Genomic DNA, 23,046 nt, shown 5'->3' with positions numbered 1-23,046 from the left:
TAAAGTCTTAAAAAATGCAAAAAAAAAAAAAAAAAAAAAAGCAATGCTAAGCCTGGTGGAGGCACAAGTAAAGCCTGGTGGCCCGCCAGGCTTATAATACATTGGGACACATTTTGATTTCCATAAAAATTGTCATACCTGTTTTTGAGGATCCAGTAGTCTTGTCCTTCCTCAGAGCCGTAGCCGACCAGCAGCACTGCATGGCTCAGGTGGTTGGAGTTACAGCTGGGCTCGTTGTAAATTCCTGCAGAGAAATTCAAAGGTAAGGCTTTATGTAAAAAAAAAAACTCCCTGCCTTCTCTGCTTTGAATCATCATGAATGATTAGATTTACATCTTACAAAACACGTCATTAGCAGTAAATAGTAAGGGGGTTACAATTGCAAAGTTATTTCATCGATAACCTGTGGAGTTTTATCAGATAAGAACATCATCCAAAACTTCAGTATTTCAGAAATTCTATTCCAGAAGTCAAATCCATAGAGTAAGATATAAAGGTTCATTACACACACAGTAATATATTATAAGCATTTATCTCTGATCATTTTAATGAAGGCTTTCAGCTAAAATGAAACCAAACTTTTGTTCACACTTTTTCCTTCTACTTAACTTTCCATTAATAAGCTGAAATACAGGACTCAGCGTTTTTGAACAATGGCCTTTTTTGTTCTTCCTTCTTATAGTGGACACAAGTGACTGTCACAATGTTTCTGCTTCCAAACTTATTCTGCTCTTGGTCTTACGTAATGCTTTAATAGCTTGAATTTAAAATTTTCATAATCATAATTAACAGAAGCAAACACAATATATCCCCCCACGTGCGTTAAATCCATACATGTTTTGGTTATTGGAACTGAGTTACTGAACTAAAATTACTTTTGATGGTGTTTTGATTTATTTAGAAGTGTGTCTGTTCATTGTTTTCTCACAATTTCTAGCCTGAAATATGACACTAGATTTTAGCAACCAAAACAAACCTGACCTTTTGCTATTTCTTGAAGATACTGTGCTCTAAATGCGCAGCAATTTTCATAAATAAGCACAGCTTTATGTGCAAAAAAAAAAACAAAAACGTAAAAACAAACATTTACATGTTGATTTTGGACAGAAATTTCTTAATTTCTAAATCAAGCTCAAATTGCTCGCAATCAGTTGCTTGTTTAAAAATCACACAAATAAGAAGCAGCACAAAACAGTAATTTTGCTGTTTGAAATAAATCTTGCTCTTAACTGACACAGGAGGAAAAATATCCGTCTCTGTATCTGCAGATTGTTTATATTCTGCTGCTGCTGGTGTTAGACAGGTGCAATGCCCAGGGGGGTTTATAGAAGTTAGTCTCTGCCAACTGCTGTAGCTAGAAACTGATGCAAGAAGGATAGTTATGCTGCTTAAAATTCCAGGACAGACACGCGTTTGATCAAATCAAGTAACAAATTTCATTCATGTGTAAACAGAGCGGATAATAACCTGAGCTGTAGAAGAGGAAGCTTGCATGATCAGCATCCACAGCTACTGTAATTGGCCCGATGGTTGCCACGGCGTCGGCCAGTGCCTGCTCGTCTCCTTTGGGAATGAACCTGTAGTCTCTGATATGAGCCACTGCAAGCCTGCTGTCGTAGAAACAGGGCTGTGAGTCCTGTGGAGAGAAACGAAAGGCCCTGGATGACGAACCATTCTCAGTTTGAGCCTGCAGGTCTTCAGACCGGGCCTCACCACGGAGGTGTACGGGTAGGTGTCTGTCGCCTGCAGACCGTTGCTGATCACGTAGTCGTAGGCATTGGCCATCCAGGCGCCACTGCAACCGTAGGTGCCATAAGATTTGGAGCAATCCACCAGGTTCTGCTCGCTCAAAGACACCAGCTGACCCGATTTCTTGTAGAGTTGTCCCTCTATCGCCCCTGTTGTGCTGAAAGCCCAGCACGAGCCGCAGTAGCCCTGAGAAGGCAAGCAACAGATTGTGACTCTGGTCACAAAAAACGTCGGACTATCAGATGTTTTCTCACCTGATAGTCCGGTAGACTCGGTTTGACTGGGGACAAACATTTCAACATTTGTTACATTTTCAGCTGGTGCGGTTCGCTTTCACACTGCACTGTGTCAAACGATGCAAACTATTTGAAAAATCTGTTCTCTTCCTCGCCTGTGGGGGGCGCTGCACCAAGAACTACTGAAGGAAACAACACAAAAGCCTTTGCGAAATGTAAATATAAATGGAGTAGTGTCAGATTTTAGCGGTTGTAGGATTTCTCTTTTGTCTTTGGTAAAAGACCACCAGCATTTACCCAGAATGCCTTGCGCTTTAGTTCACTTCCTGCATTTGGAGCAGTCCACATCCACATATGCATTCAAACCGCGCCAGAGTTCAATTGAACCAAGATGTAGCTTTTTAGGCAAACCAGAATTCGCTTTTTTGGTTCACATCAGAGTTCGATTGCGCATTCACATCTCCCCAAACGAGCTGGACTTTATGGACAAGGGTGTGAATGCACCCTTAGTCTGGAGAGGACATGCTGAATTGACTGCACAGGTGTGGTCTTACCTGGTCTTTCACCTCAGTGACATAGCCTTGGCTCCTGTAATCAACAACCGCAGCGTCTAGTTTCTTGGCGTTGTAGCGCAGTCTTTTAGCTGAAACCTCCTTTCCTCTCGGGACAAACTGGGCATTGATCACGGCTCCTTGCAGAGTTTGGTATTCCTCCCTTGTCTACAAGTTGAAAAAAGACATAATTCAGGTTCTGTGAAGTTATTTTCAGCAGTTTGCTCAGCTACCTGTAGCAAACAGAAGTTATACTGCAGTGAGTTTGTGGACAAGTTAATAAATTAAGTTTGGTTCCTCAGCTAAGCAAAGTTTGTGTACACGATGTTGCTTGATGCAGTTGCTTGGCTGAGAAAGCAGCAGTAGACTTAACAATGGTCTCTTGCTGAACTGGAGATGTTTAAGGTCAACTTAAAAGAGCATTTTATCTCCGTTAGATAAACTAAAACGAGGTCAGTCTTGTGCGAGGAGATAGACTAGAAACTAATATGTCCGGTTTTATTTTGTAGTTATTTCTTGGTGTTTCTGTCAAAAACAAATGTGAGAGCGAAGCAGCACTTCTTACAAGGTCTCCATATTTATTCATGGCCATAGCAAAGGACATCCTCCCCATGAGAAAGCCTTGGTTATGGTCTTCAATCTTGCGCTTGTTGTCCTCCCAGATGGCCCTCCGCTGCATGTCGTCCTGAATAACAAATCAAAGAATAAAAAAAACAAACAAAAAACTTGGACTCTTGATTGTGTTGATGTGCTTTAGCCATCTGTTCGCTCTCACTGATTCGTCGTAGCTTATGCCATGGCTGCTTTTCCAGATCTCCCACTCAGTCAGGACCACCTCGTCTGATTCGGACAGCACCGTCTGCGGGCTGCACAGCAGGACGGAGAGCAGGGCCGCCCTTAGCAGAAAGCTCACCAGCCCAGCTGGGAGGAAAGACAACAAAGAGTCACAACCTCTCGTTGAATTGGGATTTTATGCATCGTATTGTAAAGGTGGTGGCAGGAGTTCATCAGGATCAAAACAACACTACAGACCATTCTGTCTCTTCTCCTGAGCCCTCGTTTTCAGAATTGCATTATTCTCCCTCTTCAGTTTTAAAAGCACACAGCATGGGTGGGGGACATGGACTTAAAATTTGATCATGATATTTTGTGGTGATATCATGATAATGATAAAGGTGACGATAACTATTTGCTGCTTTTTTTAGGTACTGTATCGTTGTGACACAGCAATCATAGCCCTACAAACACAAACAATGCTCTTGGAAAACATTCCCTTTTGTAGTACATGTCTTTAGCACATCACTCACAAAAAGAAGTGTGATTTGTATCACTAAACTGTGCATTTAACTATATTTTCAAATGAATCACCGTCAAATACAATCACATTAATCTCGCAAAAACACTGATAATAAATAAAGAAATAAAACAAAGAATCCTGGGCTGCCTACCTGCACACAGGTGAGTCTGTTTTGTTCCCATGTTCCAACAGCAACTCCAACAGAGTAGCGACTCCAGCTACCAGCCTGCTATTTAAAGCTTTCTGGTAAACTACGTGTTCCTGCTCTACTTTTACTCGATCCCTAAATGAACACCTGACAGTAGCATTAGTCAACAAAAATATGTTGTCCTCCAAACCCTCTGCAGTTATCACCTAGAAACAGCTAAAGCTGCAGTATTGTTAATCCCTCAAATACATGTTTGTAGCCGAGCACAACACCCGAAAAAGGGACAATGCGTCTAATCTGATTAAAGTTTGCACCTGAAATGACATCAGCTGCAAACGATTGCATTTGAATAAACATAGAGCTGATTCTGGTGCATTATGTGAGCAGCATTTCACTGAGATTTCAGTCTGGACTTTACTTTTTGTAGACTTCATTATTTGAGAAACTCTTTAACATTGTCACATGGAACTGGGAAGAGTTCCATGTGACAATGAACACATTGTCACATGGACAGTTTTAGGGGAAAACATCAAGGTTTCAACTGAAGAATTTTAATTCATTTTTAGTTTCAAAGCATTTTTTTATTAGATTTTTGAAAAATTTTAATGTGAAATGCTGACCAAACAATACAAAACAACCGAGGCATACAGCATTCCCACTCACTGGACTTTTTCCACAACTTATAGCCACAGTAAGTTTCAGTGTATTTTGGATTGGATTTTATGTGACAGTGGAGCCTGACTGTGAAGTGGAAAGAAAATAACACATCGTGGAACACATTTGTATTCTGCCATGCAGGGAGTGATTTAATCAGAGAAGCAGCCCAAAGTAACTCAGCTCAGGTAGGAGAAAATATCAAAAAACAAAATAATAATAACTGATAGACTTGCAGGTCCCTTATGGGATGAAGTGGACATGTGGAATATGGTGTTCTGACCCGATAAGAACAAATTTGGCCCAACATTTGGTCCTACATGCAAACCACACTGCATACCACCCTGAACACACCATCCCCATCGTGAAACTTTCTGCTGTAGGACTTTATTTTCTTTAACATGGACACGGAAACTTGTTAGATTTTGCAAAAGGACAACTCAAAACGTGTAGCGAGAGCTGCAATGGAATGGGTTAGGTTACATTCATGCTCAATAAGGACCTAGTCAAGGTCCAGACTTAAATCTGACATAGAATCTGTGGCACAGCTTGAAAACTGATGGTCGCAGATGATTTCCATCCAGTCTCACTCAATATTATGCAAAGATCTCAGTTTCTAGATCTGCAAAGCTGGTAGAGACGTAACCTTAGAAACTTATTGTTACAGCTGGATGTACTTCTATAAAGTATTGGCAGACTCCCACAACACTCGTAAGATTTTTTAAAACTTTGTCAGATCACTATTACAGATGATTTCGTATTTGTCCTATAAAATCCCAATAAAATACAGTAAAGTTTGTCCTTTTAATGTGACACGTGAAAAGGATGTGTTTAGCCATTGTACCCATTTATAAACTAATACTTTTCACTAGATTTATGACTTGACTTGTGCAATTCTGAAGGAAAATAACAAAAATAAAGTACAAAATTATACTACTGTTTAAAAGTTCAAATACGTCTACCTCGAGTTTGATCGTAATAGTTGGGAGAAGAAGTGGATACTTGATTTCCCCCCACACCTCAGCTGTATTCTGCAGCGCCCTCTGGTGGCGGTGTTTCCTCCTTGCGGGGTCCACTGCAGAGGCTGAGCTCAGCTGACTCGCTCCCGCTGTTATTATGATGTCCGCGACGGGGCAACACCCAAGCACGGTGCGGCAAAACAGGCAAATTACGCGCAGCATCGCGTCTAATGAGTGAGTGCGCATCACTGGAGAGCCATGAGTCACGACTGAGGTCTGCAGGATGTCTTTCAAGGTAAAAACGCAGCTTTCTCCATCCATCTTTGCCCGGACAGCCTGCCTGAAACGGCCTGTATCGTCACAGGACACACGGCAGCAGCTGCTGCTGGTCAAAAGCAGACTGCTGTAAAGTCAGGATTTGTTTAATGACGTGATGTGTTTAAGTATAAAGGAAATAGAGGTTACATTGGACTGATTCAAACAGTGTAGCACGTCTGGGCACAATAGCTGCATTAAATGGCTCACGAGTCTTTGACAAATACATCTCGGGTGTTTATGAACAATCCTCACTGTTCAGAGAATACCGGCGGACAAACAAAACTTCTAAGTTATTCCTCGTTTTATTAATTATACTTTTGTTGGTTTCCTATGAGACAGACGTTATTAATCTCTTTAAGTGGTGGCAATCAATGGTTCTTCACTGAGCTGAACCGGGATGCATCTCTCAGGGTCTGCGCAATGTTTAGAGTTGTTCCCGTTTGTAAAGATACAATACAAAAAAAAAAATCTCCATTTGCCTTTGTTGTTTAAACACACTCTGTCCAAATTTGTGTTAAGGTCAAGGACAAGGACTGGACAGAAAATAACCAAAAAGCTGTCCATATATAACAGTTGAAGGACATTCAGAAACCTGACTAGCACTACTTCAACATAGTAAAAGTAAAAAGTAACTGTCCAAGAAATTACTCAAAAAATATCTGGTTAAAAGGCCAGCCAAGTGTTGAATAATGATCAGAATATTTAAAAATGACGTAATCGATCAGGCAAAAATGCAAAGTTATGTCCAAATTCTGGTATTTTAATGACTGAAATGAAAGAAATTAATGCAAATAAAAGATTGAGCAGGTAGAAAAACAAAACTTTAGCAGAAACAAGAAGTTGTGCTTTAGCTGTAGGTGTGTTTGCATCTCATGCATTTTTTTGATTTTCTAATTCTAGTGAAATTATTCACTTTAGGTAGAGTGAGCAGAAGTTCTTCTCAAGAGCAATACTTTATAAAAAAAATATTACTCAAGGAAAAGTAAAAAGGACAGCCTAGTGAAACTACTGCTATGGGGTTCTATCTGTGCCAAAAATATGCTCATTTCCGTAACATATTTTTGGAACAAATTGAACTCCATAAAAAAGTACCTTTTTCCCCCCAAAAAAGTAAAAGTAACTAAATTTTATGTTGAAGAGTTAGGCTTACCCAAAAGACAAAAGTTTTGGGTTGCCTAGAGACCACTGATCTGTCTTTATGGGTTACTAACCTCTCAGTCACACACAGACACAGCAACCTGTGTAGCATTTACTCTTAGTGGTGACACCTGGTCGGTCGCACACCACGGCGGTCCCTGTCTGCTGTCGGAGTGTGTAATGCTATAATGGTGGTTCCAGTATGAGCGGTTGTTGTGTGCATTTACCCCCGCAGAAGGAAACACCCCTGGCTAACGCCGGGTTCTGGGCGGCCAGGAAGGGAAACCTGGCTCTGCTTCAGCTGCTGCTCAACAGCGGACGAGTGGACGCCGACTGCAGAGACAGTGTACGGATGCTGCATGCCCCCCGGCCGTTCAGCCACACGCTTTAACCGTAAACCGCCAGAGACGCAGAGAGCATTGAGCGCTACTTCTGTGGAGCATGTGTTTGTGTTTCTATGTGCATACTTTTTTTTAGTTTGCATATTTTGAATTTATCCGCATCTCAATATTGCAGTTTTCTTATCGCCAAGATTTTTTATGGGGATTGTCTTCTTTATTCAAATGCATGTTTTTTTTTTTATATATATAGCTTTTGTCTTTGTCTTTTCTTTGTAAGAAAAAAAAATACATCCTCACTTATATAACACCTTTAAACACCAAGGTTAAAAAGTATTTTGTATACAAGACAAGCAGACAGTAAAAAACAGAAATGTGAAAAACAAATAATTTGACAAAAAATATTCTTATAGATAATCCCAATGCCTGAATATACAGAATTAAAAGAAATATACACATAATTTATTTCACTGTCTGACTTTTCTTGCGTTAGTTTAGTTAAAAATATCAAACTGCTTAATGCCACAAAATTAGGAGAATAAATATTTCACAGATTTATTTATTAATGTCTTCAAAATCAAAAGTTTACCTACAGAATGACCTCTTCCTCAGCCCATTTGATGATGTCACAGCTTTGAAAACTTCTGATAGGTTATTCGACATATTTGAGTTAATTGGAGGTACACCTGTGGCCACACCCGGAACACGCTGCTATCTTCTTTGGCACGATGGGAAACAAGAAAAATTTGGTCGAGTTTAACTTCAGACAATAAGATAAAAACGCATAAATCAAAAATAAAAGCCAAAGTAGGAAATCCTGGGAACCTCACACGTGACAGGCGCTGAAGAAGGAGCAAAATCTGTACATTGCAGCCATTTTTAATACTAGTGCCAGATAATGAATACATATAACCTTCTGCAGGGTTGACTAATTGTATGTTTTGGGGTTTTTTTTGTTATTGCAGTATGGAACGACAGCGCTGATGGTGGCGTCTTACAGCGGCCATTATGAGTGCGTCAAAGAGCTCATAATGCAAGGAGCAGACATTAATTACCAGAGAGAGGTAGATGTGCTCCAGGACACATTACTCACAATAGTTGTTGACAATAGAGGAAGTTTCCTCAATAACTATTATCATCAGGAAACTATTGCTGCTGTTTTCGAAATTCTCCACTCACCTATTCGGCACACAATCAAAAAAAAAACAAAAAAAACATGTATATTTCTAGAGTAACACAGTGATTTTTGTTCCTGTAAGTTAAGGTTTTTGTTGTTTAGATTTCAGATCTAACTGTAGCTATAACATCTGTGTAGAATGTGCAGGTCCTTTGGGGAGCCGCTGTGATGTGCTTCGTGAAAAATATTAACTAATAACAATTGTGAAGCAAAAGGAAAAATGTCTTGTAGTGATCAACTTTCACTAAAAAAAATACCAAAGTCTTGAGCTGACTAATAGGGTTGTAGTCCTCCATGTAAACAGCTGTGTCTATTTTTATCCTCAGACAGGTTCGACGGCCTTGTTCTTCGCCTCGCAGCAGGGACACCATGACATCGTGAAGCTGCTGTTTGAGTTCGGTGCCTCCACCGAACTACGGACAAAGGTTCGACGTGAAAAACGCCGGGCGATGGTTCAGCCAGTTCCCAAGAATACATCAGGGCGTTTTTGCGCTCTCCATTTTAAGCTTATGCATAGCTTTCATATGTTGTTTTTTTCATCCTTCGCTACCAGGATGGCGGCACAGCTCTCACCGTTGCCTCGCAGTACGGACGCTCGGCAGTGGTGGATGTCCTGTTGAAGAACGGAGCCAACGTTCACGAGAGGCTAAACGTGAGATCTGCATCTACAGGCCTGTCTTTCCTCAGACAGTCACACATGACTGATCTGTTCTGTATTCTGCCTCCCTTTGTGTCAGAAACCTGATGGTTAGTTGATCTCAGTGCAGCAGGAATCCCGTCTCTCTGGTTTTTCCCCAAACTGCTGAGTCAGTCATGAATCACCTTGAGCAGGACTGGCATGTGCCAAAAACAGCAACAACCTTACTGTGCAAAAATGTATCTAATGAGCTAATTATTGGTACATTTACAATGAGTTTTGCCTCTGCTGTTCTTATTTATTTATTTTTTTTCAGGATGGAGCTACACCGTTATTCCTCGCTGCCCAGGGAGGTCATGTGACTGTGATTCGTCAGCTGCTGGCTTCTGGCGCCAGGGTGAACCAAGCCAGGGAGGTAATGCCCCCTGCAGGCACAAATCACTTCACATGCCTACACTTGTCACCTATAAATCTGTTTAGTTCTGTCAGGTTACTGTTTGTCGCTCAGCGTTCACGTTTTGCGATAATGCTAATCTGAGCGCTTCATCTTCCACTGTGACCAGCTTCATCGAGATAAACAGCAGTTTATCTCGAAGATATCATCGCACAATGTAGTTGAAACGCAGGCAAACAAAAAGCCTGACGTCCACCGGTAACTAGGAGATTTAGACTTAAACAGGCGTCTCCTTCAACTTTGTGGTTCTGAACGTGTAAGCAGTGTTTTTTTTTCTCCACGACCTCCTAACCCTCCATCTCTCTCCCAGGATGGCACTGCACCCTTGTGGATGGCAGCTCAGATGGGACACAGTGAGGTGGTGAAGGTCCTTCTGCTACGCGGAGCAGATCGGGATGCTGACAGATTAGTATGTTAATCCTCGTATGAAAGTCACTTCAGATTGGATTGGAGAGTTGGATGAAATTATCTTACCTTGAGCAAGTCTCCTGGACTGTGTTGGGAAAAGTCATGAGGTCAATGAAGGGGTATTTTATGTTATACAATTTTATTTTTGATGTCTCACATGCTCTAAAAATATATTTTTTTTCCAAACAATATGCTCAAATAGTGTATATTGCTATCACTGAAAGCACACAGGCTTCTCTTTGTTTACATTAATTAATTACCTAGTTAGAACTAGTAAATAAAGAAAAGAAAGAAAAACTTAGACCAGATTTGGAAGATCTTTCCACAAAGAATTCTAAGGCATTATTATTATTTTATAAATTTCATATGCTAAAGGAAATATAAAATTAGTATGTGAAGGTCCTTTAATTAGTATTTATATAACTGAAATGCCTCAAATTTGTTTATCTCAGTCAACCAAAAAAATTACAATAAAAGCTGTTATTTGTTGTTTCAGACAGACGATTTGATAAATCTAAGAACTGTTCAAACTGGATCAAATTTGATTCATATTCCTGACAAACAATGAAACATCATTGAGTTCAGTGCTGAAGTGGCGCTAACTTCAGTTCTTACAAACAAGTGAAATAAATAGCGTTTTTGCTGACACTTCACAAAAAATCTCAGACAAAATTCAAAGTTGCAGCATTTTTGGTGTCAAATTTTATTTTTTATTTTTTTGTAGTTGAAAGCAGCTGAAGCTGATTTGTACATTTGCTCTCTCAACTTTCAAGGATGGCTCGACGGCGTTATTCAAAGCAGCGCTGAAAGGACACAACGGCGTCGTCGAGGAGCTGCTGAAATTTTCTCCTGCGCTCGGCCTTCTCAAGGTTAGGAATCTTCTAGCTCTACCTGCAAGATAATCTTTAATTTACAATTTAATAATCTTTCATTTACAATTTACAACTAAATGAAAGATAATAAAGCAGGTTCCCTGCTTGTCTTGTCTCCAGAATGGCTCCTCCGCCCTTCACGCTGCCGTCATGGGTGGGAATATTCGGACTGTACTTCTGCTGCTCGGAGCCAACGCCGATCCTGCTTTACCCAACGAGGTAACGGTCCTATCTTTGATGAGAAACCGAAATAAAAGACACGCCCGGATCATCCTGTGCGTTCTGTTTCGCAGCATAACGAACTCCCCGCTGATCTCACAAAGAGCGATCGCATCCTGAGGGTTTTACGGCAGAAAGCTGTGAACGGAGACAGTTGATGGAAGCCCGGACTCTCCTCCTCCACGTCGGACTCTCACATGACGACGCGTCGTGAGGGGGATGGGGGGGAGGAGAACGACGTCAACGGTGTCGAAACTGCTCAACTGCGACATGTACTGTACACGGTGCTTGGTTAACGATAGTGGCTGAAACAAAGCTGTGAAAAGCTGAACAAACTTGAACTGAATGTAAGATAACAGACATCTATTAGCCTTCTCTATGCTGTTTTTTCCTCAGCACATGTTTATTTGTTTACCTCTGATGATAGAGGAATTATGGATATTTTGCACTCTATTTATTGGCCTTTTCAATAAATGTTATAAATGCACTATCAGTCTCCGGCGTTTGGTTCTAAGGTGGCAGGCCTTGTAACAGGACACAACAATAAACAATAACATGGTGTAACACATTGTGTAACCAGAATGTTTCATTTGTTATGAGGGAACTTTCAATTTAGTTTATTTGTATATCGTCATATATGATCTAGTTTCTAATCCAGTTATCTACTGATCATCCTGTGAATCTGTCACTTTACAACAATGCTAGAAGAACTGGGTGCTAGGCATACTTTATACAGAAAGAATACAGACAGCTTAATGCTGGCAATAAAAAAGACTTTGTTCAGGAAAAGTGTATGGCAAAACACAGAAGTGCTATACCAGGAGTTCTTTCTATGATAAAGGAAACTAAGGATGTGCTGTGGGATAAATGAATCAATTCGAGCACAGTTAAAGGCGGAAAGGACTCCGTGAGGTTCATGCAGTATCTGAGTCAAGAACAAAAGGAGTGTCAGCTCTGACTTCTGAGTTCAAAACTTTTAATACCAAAGGAGGGAAGAAGTGCAAAGATATTTACAGAAAACTGTGGGAAACTGAAGTCTGTCCTTGCAGCTGCAAAGCAACATCTCTGGCAAATAAGCTTCAGAGTGAAGACATAACATAACCTTAAGTCCAACGCTGTCATAAGGCTTCAACATGTAATAACATTTTCAGTCACGCTCTTCAAAATAAAACAAAGACACACTGGACCAAGAGTGCTTTCTATGTGAAAAATGGGAAAATACTTAGCAACAATGGCTCTGTCAAAGGTTTCATCAAATAATGTAAAATTATTTAAGCTAATTATTTTTAGACACTTCTTGGTATCATTTCGTTTATACATATTTTTATTTTTATTATGTTGCCATTATTATTTTTTTTAATTTGTGAAATTAGCTATAAAAATGATATCTACATTTACTCACTTAATTACTAGCACACATAGTAACTAGTATTAACAGGTTCATCACATCTAAGCACAGGAGGAGATGTTGGAACAGGAGTCTATTGGAAACAAGTCCAGATGTCGTCTAATTAACAACTTTACACAAGTCTAAAAGTTCACCCGGACCTTTTGGCTTCCTTTCAATATATTTATGAATTATGACATCGGTGTTTTACTCCAGCAGTGACTCGGTACATTCAAGAACGTACAGGAAACTGAGCGGGAACGTTGGAAAAAGTAACGTCAAGGATGACAGTTTGGTCACGTGAGCACCGCGGAAGCAGCAGTCGAAGTTCAGATGCGGAAGAGAGACAAACCTTTGGGATGTTTAGCGACTAAAAGTGCTCTGAATGTAACTCTTAAGTAACCGGACACAACAGGAGAAAAGAGCCACAAGTTTTAATATTTAATCTCAGCGCACCCGGACAGGTTTCAGCGACAGAAGCGGCTAATGGCGGGCGGAAATTTACAGGTAAGTGACAAGACTTTTAAAAACAGTGACGTGACTCACCTGGAAGCCGATACGACGCCTTATTTAGCTCAGCTTTAATAAACAAACTAATAAACACGCTTTTATTTTTATTTTAAATTGAGCTGTTTTGTCACAAAAAAGTTCGTAACGGCGCACTTTTTACTCATTAGTATACTTAGGTAATGTTTTTAATTTATTTAGAATGTGATGACTTGGGAAGTTAGAGCATTTTAAAGGGAAAATGCAGTAGTCCTGTACTGCTAGTGTCAGCATGATGTCAATTTGTGGCTGTGAACATTGCTGTCTTTTATTCTGCTTAATAAAAAAAAGCATAACATGCTGTGATATTTAATACTATTTCTCTGAAAAGTTGAAACGGAACAAATCAAAAGTAAATCCAATGATTACTTAATTTTGTAAGCCCCTTATTAAATAGAGCATAATATTAGCATGATAGCTGATAAACTATATATAAATAGATTTAAAAAAAACAACAACAACTCCTTTTGAAATCAGCACAGGTATCACAGCTAAAAAAAGAAAGGAAAGGGCAGGGGCGTGTTTACCACAGAGTGACGTCACTTCTTTATTAGCAACCCTGATTATGTTGGCATGTATTGAACGTTTCCAAACGTCTTTATCAATTTCCTGTCCTATTGTTTGCCTTTAGAAAGCTATTGATCTGGCCAGCAAGGCGGCACAGGAGGACAAAGCCAAGAACTACGAGGAGGCCCTCAGATGTTATGAGCATGCCATACAGTACTTCCTACACGTTGTCAAATGTAAGGAACCTCCATCCTTCCCCTCACTCAGCTATGCAGAATTAGATTTTTTATTTTTTTATTTTTTTTATTGTGATTCTCTGTGTTGTTGCTGCAGATGAGGCACAGGGCGAACGAGCGAAGCAGAGTATCAGGGCAAAGTGTGCCGACTACCTGGACCGAGCCGAGCAGCTGAAGGTTTACCTGAAGCAGAAGGAGAAGAGTCCTCCGGCCAAACCTGTCAAAGAGTCCGGGGACAAAGGGTGAGAGCTGTCAACAAATCAGAAATAAACTGATATTCAGCTGTGTCTGTTGCTGGTGTAAACACTTCTTTTTGTTTGTTTTACAAAGAAAGAAAGTAAACTACTTAAAAACTACTACAGTTGTCTGCTTAATTAAGTATTTGTTTGTGTCCTGATGATTTATTGTTTCCTTAACAATCAAAATTACATCAAAAGCTTAGTAAACTGGAATTGAATCTCATTATTCCCTGATTTTTGCTACAATTTTAGGAATGAAAGTGATGATGGGGAAGATCAGGAGAAAAAGAAATTCAAAAATCAGCTCTCAGGTGAATGAAATTATTGTATGACTGAATTCTGAGAAATGCTTTAACTGAATATAGTGACTGAAGTCATCTCCTTTTCCAGGTGCCATTGTAATGGAAAAACCAAATGTGAAGTGGAACGATGTTGCGGGACTGGAAGGAGCCAAAGAAGCCTTGAAAGAAGCTGTCATCCTCCCAATCAAATTCCCTCATCTGTTCACAGGTATCAGCACAAGAAAATAAACAAACAAAAAAAAAAAAAGAGAGCTGCAGACGTATGGTCGGTGTCTAGCTCCGTACTGCGTGTGTTTTTGTAGGCAAGCGGACTCCGTGGCGGGGAATCCTCCTGTTTGGTCCTCCAGGAACAGGGAAGTCCTACCTGGCCAAGGCGGTGGCGACAGAAGCCAACAACTCCACCTTCTTCTCCGTCTCCTCCTCTGACCTGGTGTCCAAGTGGCTGGGGGAAAGCGAAAAGTGAGGTTTTGGACAACAAATTGAATGTGTAGAGGTGGGGTGCGGGAGGGACAAAAGAAAACGGTCCCACTGTTGTCATTTCCTGCTTTTAGACTGGTGAAGAACCTGTTCGCTTTAGCGCGGGAGCACAAACCGTCGATCATTTTCATCGATGAGATCGACTCCCTCTGCGGCTCGAGGAGCGAAAATGAGAGCGAGGCCGCTCGCAGGATCAAGACGGAGTTCCTCGTTCAGATGCAAGGTGAGCAAGAGGATGCTTGAGTGCAGCTAGTCAGAGCTAACTACAGAAATGTTTCGTTCTTCTATTAGCAACACTTACTTCCTTCCTCTTCAATTGCTTATTTTTCGTCATCGTTGCCGCATTTTTCTCCCGCCAGGCGTTGGGAACGACAACGATGGGATCCTGGTCCTGGGAGCCACAAATATTCCTTGGACGCTGGACTCTGCCATCAGGAGAAGGTTAGCTTAGCGCCAATCCTCCCCGTCGCCTCTGAGGGTTTATCGGAGCTGGCTGTCGTCCAGATCGTCCGGTCGCCGAAGGTCTCGTAATGGTTTACTGAAGCTTTTGTTCTTGTGCCAGGTTTGAGAAGCGGATCTACATTCCTCTGCCGGAGGAGCACGCCCGCTCCTTCATGTTCAAGCTGCACCTGGGCTCCACCCCCAACGGGCTGACGGACAACGATTTCGTCACTCTGGGCAAGAAGACAGACGGCTACTCCGGAGCAGACATCAGCATAATTGTCAGGGACGCCCTCATGCAGCCCGTCAGGAGGGTTCAGTCAGCGACTCACTTCAAAAAGGTAAAAACAAAACGTCTTCCAGTTTTGTTTTTTTTATCAGCTGGAAAAACTTCTTTTGGAATCAGTTTTTTCCTAGAATTAGAAATGTGCCCATGTTTGAAAGAGTTTTTTCATGCGTTGTATCAATAAACTGAGTGAAAAGTAAATCGGGAAAATATTTAAAGTTGGCTTCAGGCACAGAAAACGATTGAATGCCAGCATAATAAACTGTTTTCAAAGCAGTTTTTCAGTAAATAATGCAGATCGTAGTGGGGAGTTAAAGTTGTGTCAGATATTTTGATGTGTTTGGGTTTTGACTGCTTCAGTCAGCTGCCTCTTTTAATAGACATCATAAACTCACTGTAGTCTAAAAATAAACAACAGTGGCACACAGTTGATTTCTATCTGGAGAACATAGTCTGAAGGTTGTCCCAAATTATTAACTCGTTCACTAATCTCTACTATAAAGTTCTGGCTCTTTTTATTGGCAGCCCTGGCAAAGATGTGTAAAAGAAAAGGCCTTTTAATGTTCATCTTTATTTGCGTTAGCATAATCTCACACTGAGCGATCTAGAAAACCTTTAATTTGAGTACGTTTGTTCAGTTTTGGGGATGACTATCCTGTGAAAAAATAAAATTATTGTCTGGGCTCGGTGAACCATTTCTGTGTTATTTTGATGTGTTGTCTTGCTCAAAACATTTACAAATCACTGGCAGTTATAACTTTAAAAGTTCTTTGAAAAAGCAACAGAACCGCAGCATCACAGATCCTCTACCGTACTAAACAGTGGGGATGAGGCGCTTTCCTAAGTACTGCTTGTTTCCTTCATCCCAAACTTTCCTGGAGTTGTTGTTGGTGAAAAGCTCAACATGTTGCGAAGATTACAGGAGTCTAAAGATATGACCAACTAAAAAAAAAACTGTAAAGGGAGTATGTTTTGGTTAAATTTATTTAAGAGATTGCACCAATAACTGTGCTGGTTTAAAACGTCTTTTTCTCACCATTGTTCCTCACTGTACAAACATAGTCATAGAAAAAGTTAAAAAAAATTTCTAAAGTATTACATAATGCTTCAATATAATAATGCACTAATAATCTAAGGGAAATTGTGTACACATCTTTACCAGTGGTATACTTTGTGTCAGTACAGACAAGCACTATGTCAGAAAATAATTTTAAAAAAAAAGAAGGAAATCCATTTTCCCAGTTTAGTGACATACGCTCATGGATTTGCATTTGGTTGCCTCAGTTTCAGTCTCTGTGTGCTTGGATTAGTTTCACAGATATTATTATTATTCTGTTAGAGTTCAGTCAATAGGTTCCTGTTTGAGTTCAGGGAAGTTAGAAAGTGGGGTAAATTTTCAAAGGATTTGCACGTTCTTGTCTTTACCTCACTAACAGTTGAAATGTTGACTCTACAGACCCTGAATATAATTTTAAAAAAAATCAAAGCTGATTATGGGTGAAAAGGATCTATAAATATAACAAAAGAATAGCAATTCTCCAAACAGATGTTTCTGATTTACATGTTAAAAGGACACATAAATGTACATTACATGGATGTCCAATGGGATTTTAGTGATATGATAATCCACATCAGTCGTGGTATTGAATACTTTAGCCCAACGAAGGTCAGCTTACCATGAATTTGTTGTAATTTGCAGACAGTCTATACACCCAGCTGTGCTTCCCTTCTGTTTCCACATAGAGCTGTAACCTTAAGAGAGGCAGCTTTTCTTTTTTATCTTCTGTCCATTCAAACACTTTGATAAAACTTTTGTCCTATTCTACATTTTAAGGTTCGCGGATCCCCGTTTAACAGCCCTGACATTGTGGTTGATGACCTGCTGACGCCGTGCTCACCTGGAGATCCCAACGCCGTAGAGATGACGTGGATGGAGGTTCCTGGGGAAAAGCTGCTGGAGCCCGTGGTGTCCATGGTAAGAAACCAAATCATTGCTTTTAATTTACGATATTGATGATCAGATTGATCTGGACCTGCCATGAGCTGCTCGCTGGTCTCTGTGCAGGCCGACATGCTCCGGTCTCTGAGCAACACCAAGCCCACGGTCAACGAGCAAGACCTGGACAAGCTGAAGAAGTTTACAGAAGATTTTGGTCAAGAGGGCTAATCTGCTAAGGATGGAAGTTTGGTCTTTTTTTTCCTTAATCAATTATACTTCATGTGCCAGTCTTTTGGTCTGTTGAATCTTTGAAATGGACACTTCGCGAGGTTTCTAGAATGTACCTGAGAGTTGACCGTTTCATCTGTTGTTCCACTGAAGCTAGTGTTTACGAATATACCGACACGTCTTTGCACCTTTTCAACACTACAGACATCACCACGTATAAGGTGGATTTATTTTGCACCAAATAAACTTTGCTTTAAAGTTTACTTTTATGACTAGAGGACTGTTTAAATTTACAGATGTTGCCTCCATTTTAAACACAAAATCACTTGTTTTCTTTCCTTTCATTTGATTCTTCTCAGGCTTTTGTTGCTTCTAAAATGAATTACGGTCTGTTCAAAGAAGCTCTTCCTTCAGTTGCCGTGTTATGTATGTATGTGTACATCCGATTTCTTGTGATGTTATTGTAGATATAGTTAGTCATGTTTTGTTCGGGTCAAAATGTTTGGTTTGTCGACGTTTTGTTAAAATCTGAGGTCATTTCTCACATCTTCTTGTGTTCTGTGAACAAGACTCAGGGCTAAATAAACAGAATGCAAAAGCAATGTGAATATATTTATTTGTTAAAATAACATCTTGATTTAATCAGTACATCCGAGTCCGATTAAGTCACACCTTTAAACATGCTTAAGAATTGCTAAACAAAGTAACTTTACTGTTATGCTATTAGAGAAAATGAGTTCTCTTTAACATTTCTTAGGCTCAATAAAATGTTATGGAAGAGGCTGTTTGTGGAGATTAAATCACATACATTTAGGTTTTTAAAACAGAAATAACCTTTAACTCAACTGTTTGTGCACCAAACATGAAAACATCAATACGAACAAATCAAAACAGGAGGTAAGGTTCAGCAGCTGCCACTGAGTCAACAAAAGAAAAGAAAATTAAAAAGACCAAACGATACATTGAAACAGAGGACTGCAGAAATTCAGTGTCCCTGTAAACTTCAGGCTAATGCTACTGTGCCTTCATACTTGGTGTCCTTTTTCAACAAACAAAATAATGCAAACCAACATTTCTGCAAATGACTTTAAAGATCCTACAGGGAAAGTATGTATTTAGTGCATCCAGTGCCTAAATCCCAATCTGACTCAAGCTCACACAAAGCCAGGGGCGCACTGCAGATCTGTGACTAAAGAAAAGGGAAAGTAAACAAAGGTTACAGTACAAAAGAAAAAGGTTCATTCATTTTGCAAATATGAAAGGCCAACTGTGTGCAAATCTGAAGCAAACTGGGTAAAGCGACATGCACGTGATAAATGATCTAATAAATAACGGTCTGGAGAGAATAATCGTTATGGTTAAAGATATTTCAACACATGCATCACGACAGGAGCAAAAACACTGCCTGGGAGTATCGGAAAGTGCTAAAAAGTATTTACTAGGTCATCCACTCTGCCTGTCACAGTCATGTCTCATTGACGTAGTCCAACGGAGGACACACTTCATTTGAAATCCTGTGACTGCACTGACAAGAGCACACACTGAAGGTGTAAATACAGTAGGAGCGGGAGGGGGGGACGGTTAGCGAAGCAGGCCCAATTAGAAGACGGAGAAGAGCGAGCTGATTGCCAGACCGGTGGCTGCTCCAGCGAGCATGCCCAGAGCCACGTCCCCCGCTTCGCCGCGCGGCCGCTCCTGGATGATCACGTGGTTCACTTCGGGAGCAACGTATCCACCTGAGCAACGCGACAAATTCATGAATTAATCCTCCACATCGCAGCCAAAAACTTAATACAGCTGCAGCTATGCTGAGCGGGGTTGAGTTTATTTACCTTGATACTGATATGGATAAGCAACAGCGTAGGGTTGCCCATCGCCGGAGTACATAATCTGTGTGGGATGAACAGGCGGAGCGGTGTAGTCTCCGTATGGGCCCGGAGCATAAACCTGGGGAAAAAAATCCCACATGAGGCTTACAGATACAGATGAACACTTCCACAACGTCTCCACTAGATGACAGCAAAACGTAGCTTTGAGCAAATGAGCTGTTTTATGAGTTATACAGACACATAGTGCTGCTTTACAGCAAAATCAAATGACTATGTCAACTTCAGATGTCATCAAAATAACATTTTAATGCTCCAACAAGTCGATTTTACATAATACCGCCCCTTTAAGTTTTCGTTGGGTTTGTTCATTTTCATTGTAAAGGAGTCTGAATGAATTAAGCTAAACAAAACAATATAAAGTGCAGCGTCAGAATATGGATAACGCTTTCTATTTTCCAGTCGTGTTGACGTCGGTTACTCCTTTCACCTGTGGCTGGGCGTACTCTGAGTAAGGAGGAGGAGCAGATGCCACGACTTCCTGCGCAAAGCCAATCTGAGGAGCAGCGACCACCTGTGAAACATCAAACAACCCAAAAAAAAAAAAAAGAGACTTAATCAGTTTACCAGCAATACTGAGCTACTTGCTAAGACAGATGCAACAAAGCAAGCACACTCATTGAAGGTTTTGGAACCGTGAAACTGGTGAGAGGTTATGAGAAATCAATGAGCTTAAGGAGTTAGAAAGGAAGAATTCCCTTTCTAACTTCATTTGTTATTAGATTAGTAGAGAAGGAAAATATGAGAACTGTTTCACAATGCACACAAAAAAAGGGAAAACTACAAATATAAACATGAGACCTTGCGCACAAAAGATTTCCTTTAAACGTACGAAACACTCACCGTGTTTATTCTGGCATCCTGCAGTGCCATGGTCCATGCTCTGCAGCCAGGAAGAGAAACCACATTAATGTCAGGTTACCCAAATTCTACACACCTAAACATACAGTTAAAACCCAAAATTATTAACCTTCCTGACAAATTTAAACATGAAATTATTTTCAATCAAAAGGTTTGTTTCTGATAGGAAACAAAGGCATCTCTTAAAAAAATATTCAAACTGGCATGTTGAAAATCATTTATACCCTTATAAACAACTGGTAGAATTGGCACTACACCAATCAAACTCTTCTGATGATTGCTGAGCAGCTTTTTGCATGTTTTCACTGCTATTTTGATGATTTATGTCTGGTTATGAGGTTTAAAGGCCTCTTTTTGCCATGACCCTAATCTTCAGCTTTGGAGTGACTTGGAGAAAGTCACTCCAAAAGATTAATTATACTCACAGTCAGAATAAAAGATTACGTTAGACCTAAATATGCCTGGGATATGGATAATTTGGGGCTGAGTGTCAATTAATAACTGACATAATAACTGGAGAGTACATTTGCTGGCTTACAAGGCATCATCTGCACTGTCTGCACACAAGCTGATGACCCGCCCGTCTCTGCACACGATCTGGAACAATGCGTCACGCGCTTTCCCATCCGGTGGGTTCAGCTCTGGAAGGAAGTACAAAAACACAAAGGTGGCACATTTAAAACAATGTCAAAACAACACGTCTCAGCTGTCTAAAGAGACAAAAAAAAAAAAAAAAAAAAAAACACGTCACAATACCCTGACAAGCAGCAGAGCCACGGATGTTAATGCAGTGGACTCTCATGTGGATGTCATCCTCCATGTCACGCCGCTCCTGGTCATTGTAGAACACCAGGCGTCCGTCGGCCCACAGGTCAAACCAGTTTCTTTTCCACCGCCGTAGGATGGTGCCTTCAAAATAAACATCATAATTGTTTTGTTTTTTTTATTACTATTGTTATTTATAAGGGGCGTGTATAAACAGACATACATTTTTTTCTGTGCTACTTAACTGCTGATTTGCAAATAGAAAGTTTTAAAGTAAAGTTAGCTCACTTTGTCTATGGAGCCAGCCACTTTTTACCACAGCCATTTCAGAGGAGACACCTGGAGACAGAAAAAAATTGTAAATATTATTACAGTGTGTTTCTCAGAACTCCAGAGGCTGGCAACAGGGTGGGGCATGTCTAAGATGAACCTCGTGAGTGGTAAAACAATTACTAAGTCCACAACGATGTCTACAGCATTAAAAGAAAACAAATTCCTAATGATAAATTTAGTGATTTAGCACTTATTTTTGCATATAGCTTATAAATTAATTTAAGCTAACCATGGTTGAGGCTATTGGTTTAAAGATATTGTTGACTTTGTATGAGATCAAGAATTTATTCCAAGTAAAGTTGAATAGCAACCTTTTATTTTTACGTTGACTCTCAGGGTTCCCCAGCTTAACACATTAAAGGAATAGAAAGCAAGAAATTGGTATTTATGACATTGGTAAGGAGAATATGAGGTTAAAATATTTACACAGGACTAAGTGTAAGAAATAGACTATATTCTTTGCTAGCTGCTTCCTGTAAATAGCTAGAAAGGAGCAGACATGTTAGCGCGAGTTTAAACAGTTTATTGTAAAGTAAGCACTCCGACTATTCGCTCTTATATGACGTTAAAATGTGTTTTTGGTCTAAATACTTACTTGAGTCCTTAAATGTTTTGGACGCGATAACCTTTCTTGAGGATACCGAGAATGCGGAAGTGATATGCACAATAACACGATGTGTTGCTCGCAGCAAGAAATGTCTGACCGTTCAGCAAAGTGGACACATCGGAAATATCCGTTATGTCTTCGGTCTTTGGTTCGCGTTAAATCCCGCCCAGAGAGCATCTTCGCGAATCAACAGTCTCTGTGGAGAGGGCGGTGTTTGTTTTCAATGACGTCATCTATCAGCTGACCGCGGTGGAAAATGCCAGCAAAGGAAGTGAAGGTGCGTTTGGTTATTGGTAACCTCTTGTTCCAGGTGCACACAGGTCTAGGGTGAGCAGTGAAATTTTCTTTTTTTCCTTTTTTTCTTGAAAGTATTCTATTTAAATCTAATGGTTTTTCCGAAATATGTTTTTTTTTTTTAGTCTATCCCTGTCATAAAAAAGCTAAACTAAATGTTGATATATGATTTTCAGGCAGAATTAAAATACTGTTAAAATTTTAACAGTTATACTTCACTCTTTGTGAGTTTGACTTTACAAAGAAAAACCTGTCTTTCATTAATAAGAAATATGAAAATTAATTCATAATAGATGATATAGTTTTGATAATAGTTTTCTGTTCAAATATTTTCATGTGTTGTAGCCAGGATCAGCACCAGATATCTGACTCCCCAGTTCTGCACAAAGCCATGGAAATTAATTTCAAATTTATTGATATTTATCCCTACGTCCAAGGCTGAGATTGCATATTAATTATAAAAATGGGTTATTTTAAAAATTCATAAATTATAATTCTATAATGTGTTTTATTGCACACAGTTTTTTTTTTCCAAAACAGATTATTGGAAAGAGATGA

General features: G+C 40.0%; 4 protein-coding genes across 6 annotated transcripts in view; 2 read left to right on the top strand and 2 right to left on the bottom strand.

Moving 5' to 3' along the window:
* Positions 1-4,234, bottom strand: part of cts12 (cathepsin 12) — a 5,327-nt gene extending 1,093 nt beyond the window's left edge. Inside the window, exons 1-7 of the mRNA XM_007550629.2 lie at positions 3,985-4,234; positions 3,312-3,457; positions 3,102-3,221; positions 2,540-2,704; positions 1,714-1,935; positions 1,468-1,636; positions 139-244 (exon numbers count right to left, since the gene is read on the bottom strand). Of these exons, the coding sequence (XP_007550691.1) occupies positions 139-244; positions 1,468-1,636; positions 1,714-1,935; positions 2,540-2,704; positions 3,102-3,221; positions 3,312-3,457; positions 3,985-4,015 (959 nt within the window). The 5' untranslated portion in view covers positions 4,016-4,234. The remainder of the gene's footprint in view (positions 1-138; positions 245-1,467; positions 1,637-1,713; positions 1,936-2,539; positions 2,705-3,101; positions 3,222-3,311; positions 3,458-3,984) is intronic.
* A 1,454-nt stretch (positions 4,235-5,688) lies between these two features.
* On the top strand, positions 5,689-11,722 carry ankrd29 (ankyrin repeat domain 29). Of its 3 annotated transcripts, XM_007550631.2 has the most exons (10): positions 5,689-5,889; positions 7,285-7,395; positions 8,353-8,451; positions 8,891-8,989; positions 9,118-9,216; positions 9,518-9,616; positions 9,966-10,064; positions 10,837-10,932; positions 11,056-11,154; positions 11,229-11,722. In XM_007550631.2, exons 1-10 carry the CDS (start codon positions 5,878-5,880, stop codon positions 11,310-11,312), a joined length of 897 nt encoding a protein of 298 aa, XP_007550693.1. In that variant the 5' UTR covers positions 5,689-5,877; the 3' UTR covers positions 11,313-11,722. The 3 variants fall into 3 exon arrangements, with proteins under 3 accessions (XP_007550693.1, XP_007550694.1, XP_007550692.1); XM_007550632.2 differs by lacking the exon at positions 7,285-7,395; XM_007550630.2 differs by having other exon boundaries at positions 5,689-7,395.
* A 1,094-nt stretch (positions 11,723-12,816) lies between these two features.
* On the top strand, positions 12,817-18,342 carry LOC103137085 (vacuolar protein sorting-associated protein 4B-like). The gene is made up of 11 exons (XM_007550626.2): positions 12,817-13,048; positions 13,719-13,830; positions 13,928-14,072; positions 14,322-14,380; positions 14,460-14,579; positions 14,674-14,830; positions 14,923-15,071; positions 15,208-15,289; positions 15,411-15,630; positions 17,410-17,550; positions 17,641-18,342. Exons 1-11 carry the CDS (start codon positions 13,028-13,030, stop codon positions 17,740-17,742), a joined length of 1,308 nt encoding a protein of 435 aa, XP_007550688.1. The 5' UTR covers positions 12,817-13,027; the 3' UTR covers positions 17,743-18,342.
* plekhb2 (pleckstrin homology domain containing, family B (evectins) member 2) lies at positions 18,342-22,325 on the bottom strand. Its single transcript, XM_007550628.2, has 8 exons — positions 22,183-22,325; positions 21,543-21,593; positions 21,246-21,398; positions 21,028-21,130; positions 20,472-20,511; positions 20,059-20,142; positions 19,575-19,689; positions 18,342-19,478 (listed from the first exon to the last, which is right to left on the bottom strand). The coding sequence occupies exons 2-8, from the start codon at positions 21,577-21,579 to the stop codon at positions 19,342-19,344; spliced, it is 669 nt and encodes a 222-aa protein (XP_007550690.1). The 5' UTR covers positions 21,580-21,593; positions 22,183-22,325; the 3' UTR covers positions 18,342-19,341.
* Between the last annotated feature and the right edge of the window lie 721 nt (positions 22,326-23,046).

This window comes from Poecilia formosa, unplaced genomic scaffold (genome assembly GCF_000485575.1).
Source record: "Poecilia formosa unplaced genomic scaffold, Poecilia_formosa-5.1.2 Scaffold37, whole genome shotgun sequence".
Classification (NCBI taxonomy): Eukaryota; Metazoa; Chordata; class Actinopteri; order Cyprinodontiformes; family Poeciliidae; genus Poecilia; species Poecilia formosa.
This window is presented reverse-complemented; position numbering and strand designations above follow the sequence as displayed.

Coding starts and splice junctions, on each gene's coding strand:
- ankrd29 (XM_007550630.2), top strand. CDS start 7,252: ATGAGCGGTTGTTGTGTGCATTTACCCCCGCAGAAGGAAACACCCCTG. Junction 10,065..10,836: donor ATCGGGATGCTGACAGATTA/GTATGTTAATCC, acceptor TCAACTTTCAAG/GATGGCTCGACGGCGTTATT. Junction 10,933..11,055: donor CTGCGCTCGGCCTTCTCAAG/GTTAGGAATCTT, acceptor TCTTGTCTCCAG/AATGGCTCCTCCGCCCTTCA.
- LOC103137085 (XM_007550626.2), top strand. CDS start 13,028: ATGGCGGGCGGAAATTTACAG. Junction 14,381..14,459: donor ATTCAAAAATCAGCTCTCAG/GTGAATGAAATT, acceptor CTCCTTTTCCAG/GTGCCATTGTAATGGAAAAA. Junction 17,551..17,640: donor TGGAGCCCGTGGTGTCCATG/GTAAGAAACCAA, acceptor GTCTCTGTGCAG/GCCGACATGCTCCGGTCTCT.
- plekhb2 (XM_007550628.2), bottom strand. CDS start 21,579: ATGGCTGTGGTAAAAAGTGGCTGGCTCCATAGACAAA. Junction 20,143..20,471: donor AGGATGCCAGAATAAACACG/GTGAGTGTTTCG, acceptor GATGTTTCACAG/GTGGTCGCTGCTCCTCAGAT. Junction 19,479..19,574: donor TTATCCATATCAGTATCAAG/GTAAATAAACTC, acceptor CGCGTTGCTCAG/GTGGATACGTTGCTCCCGAA.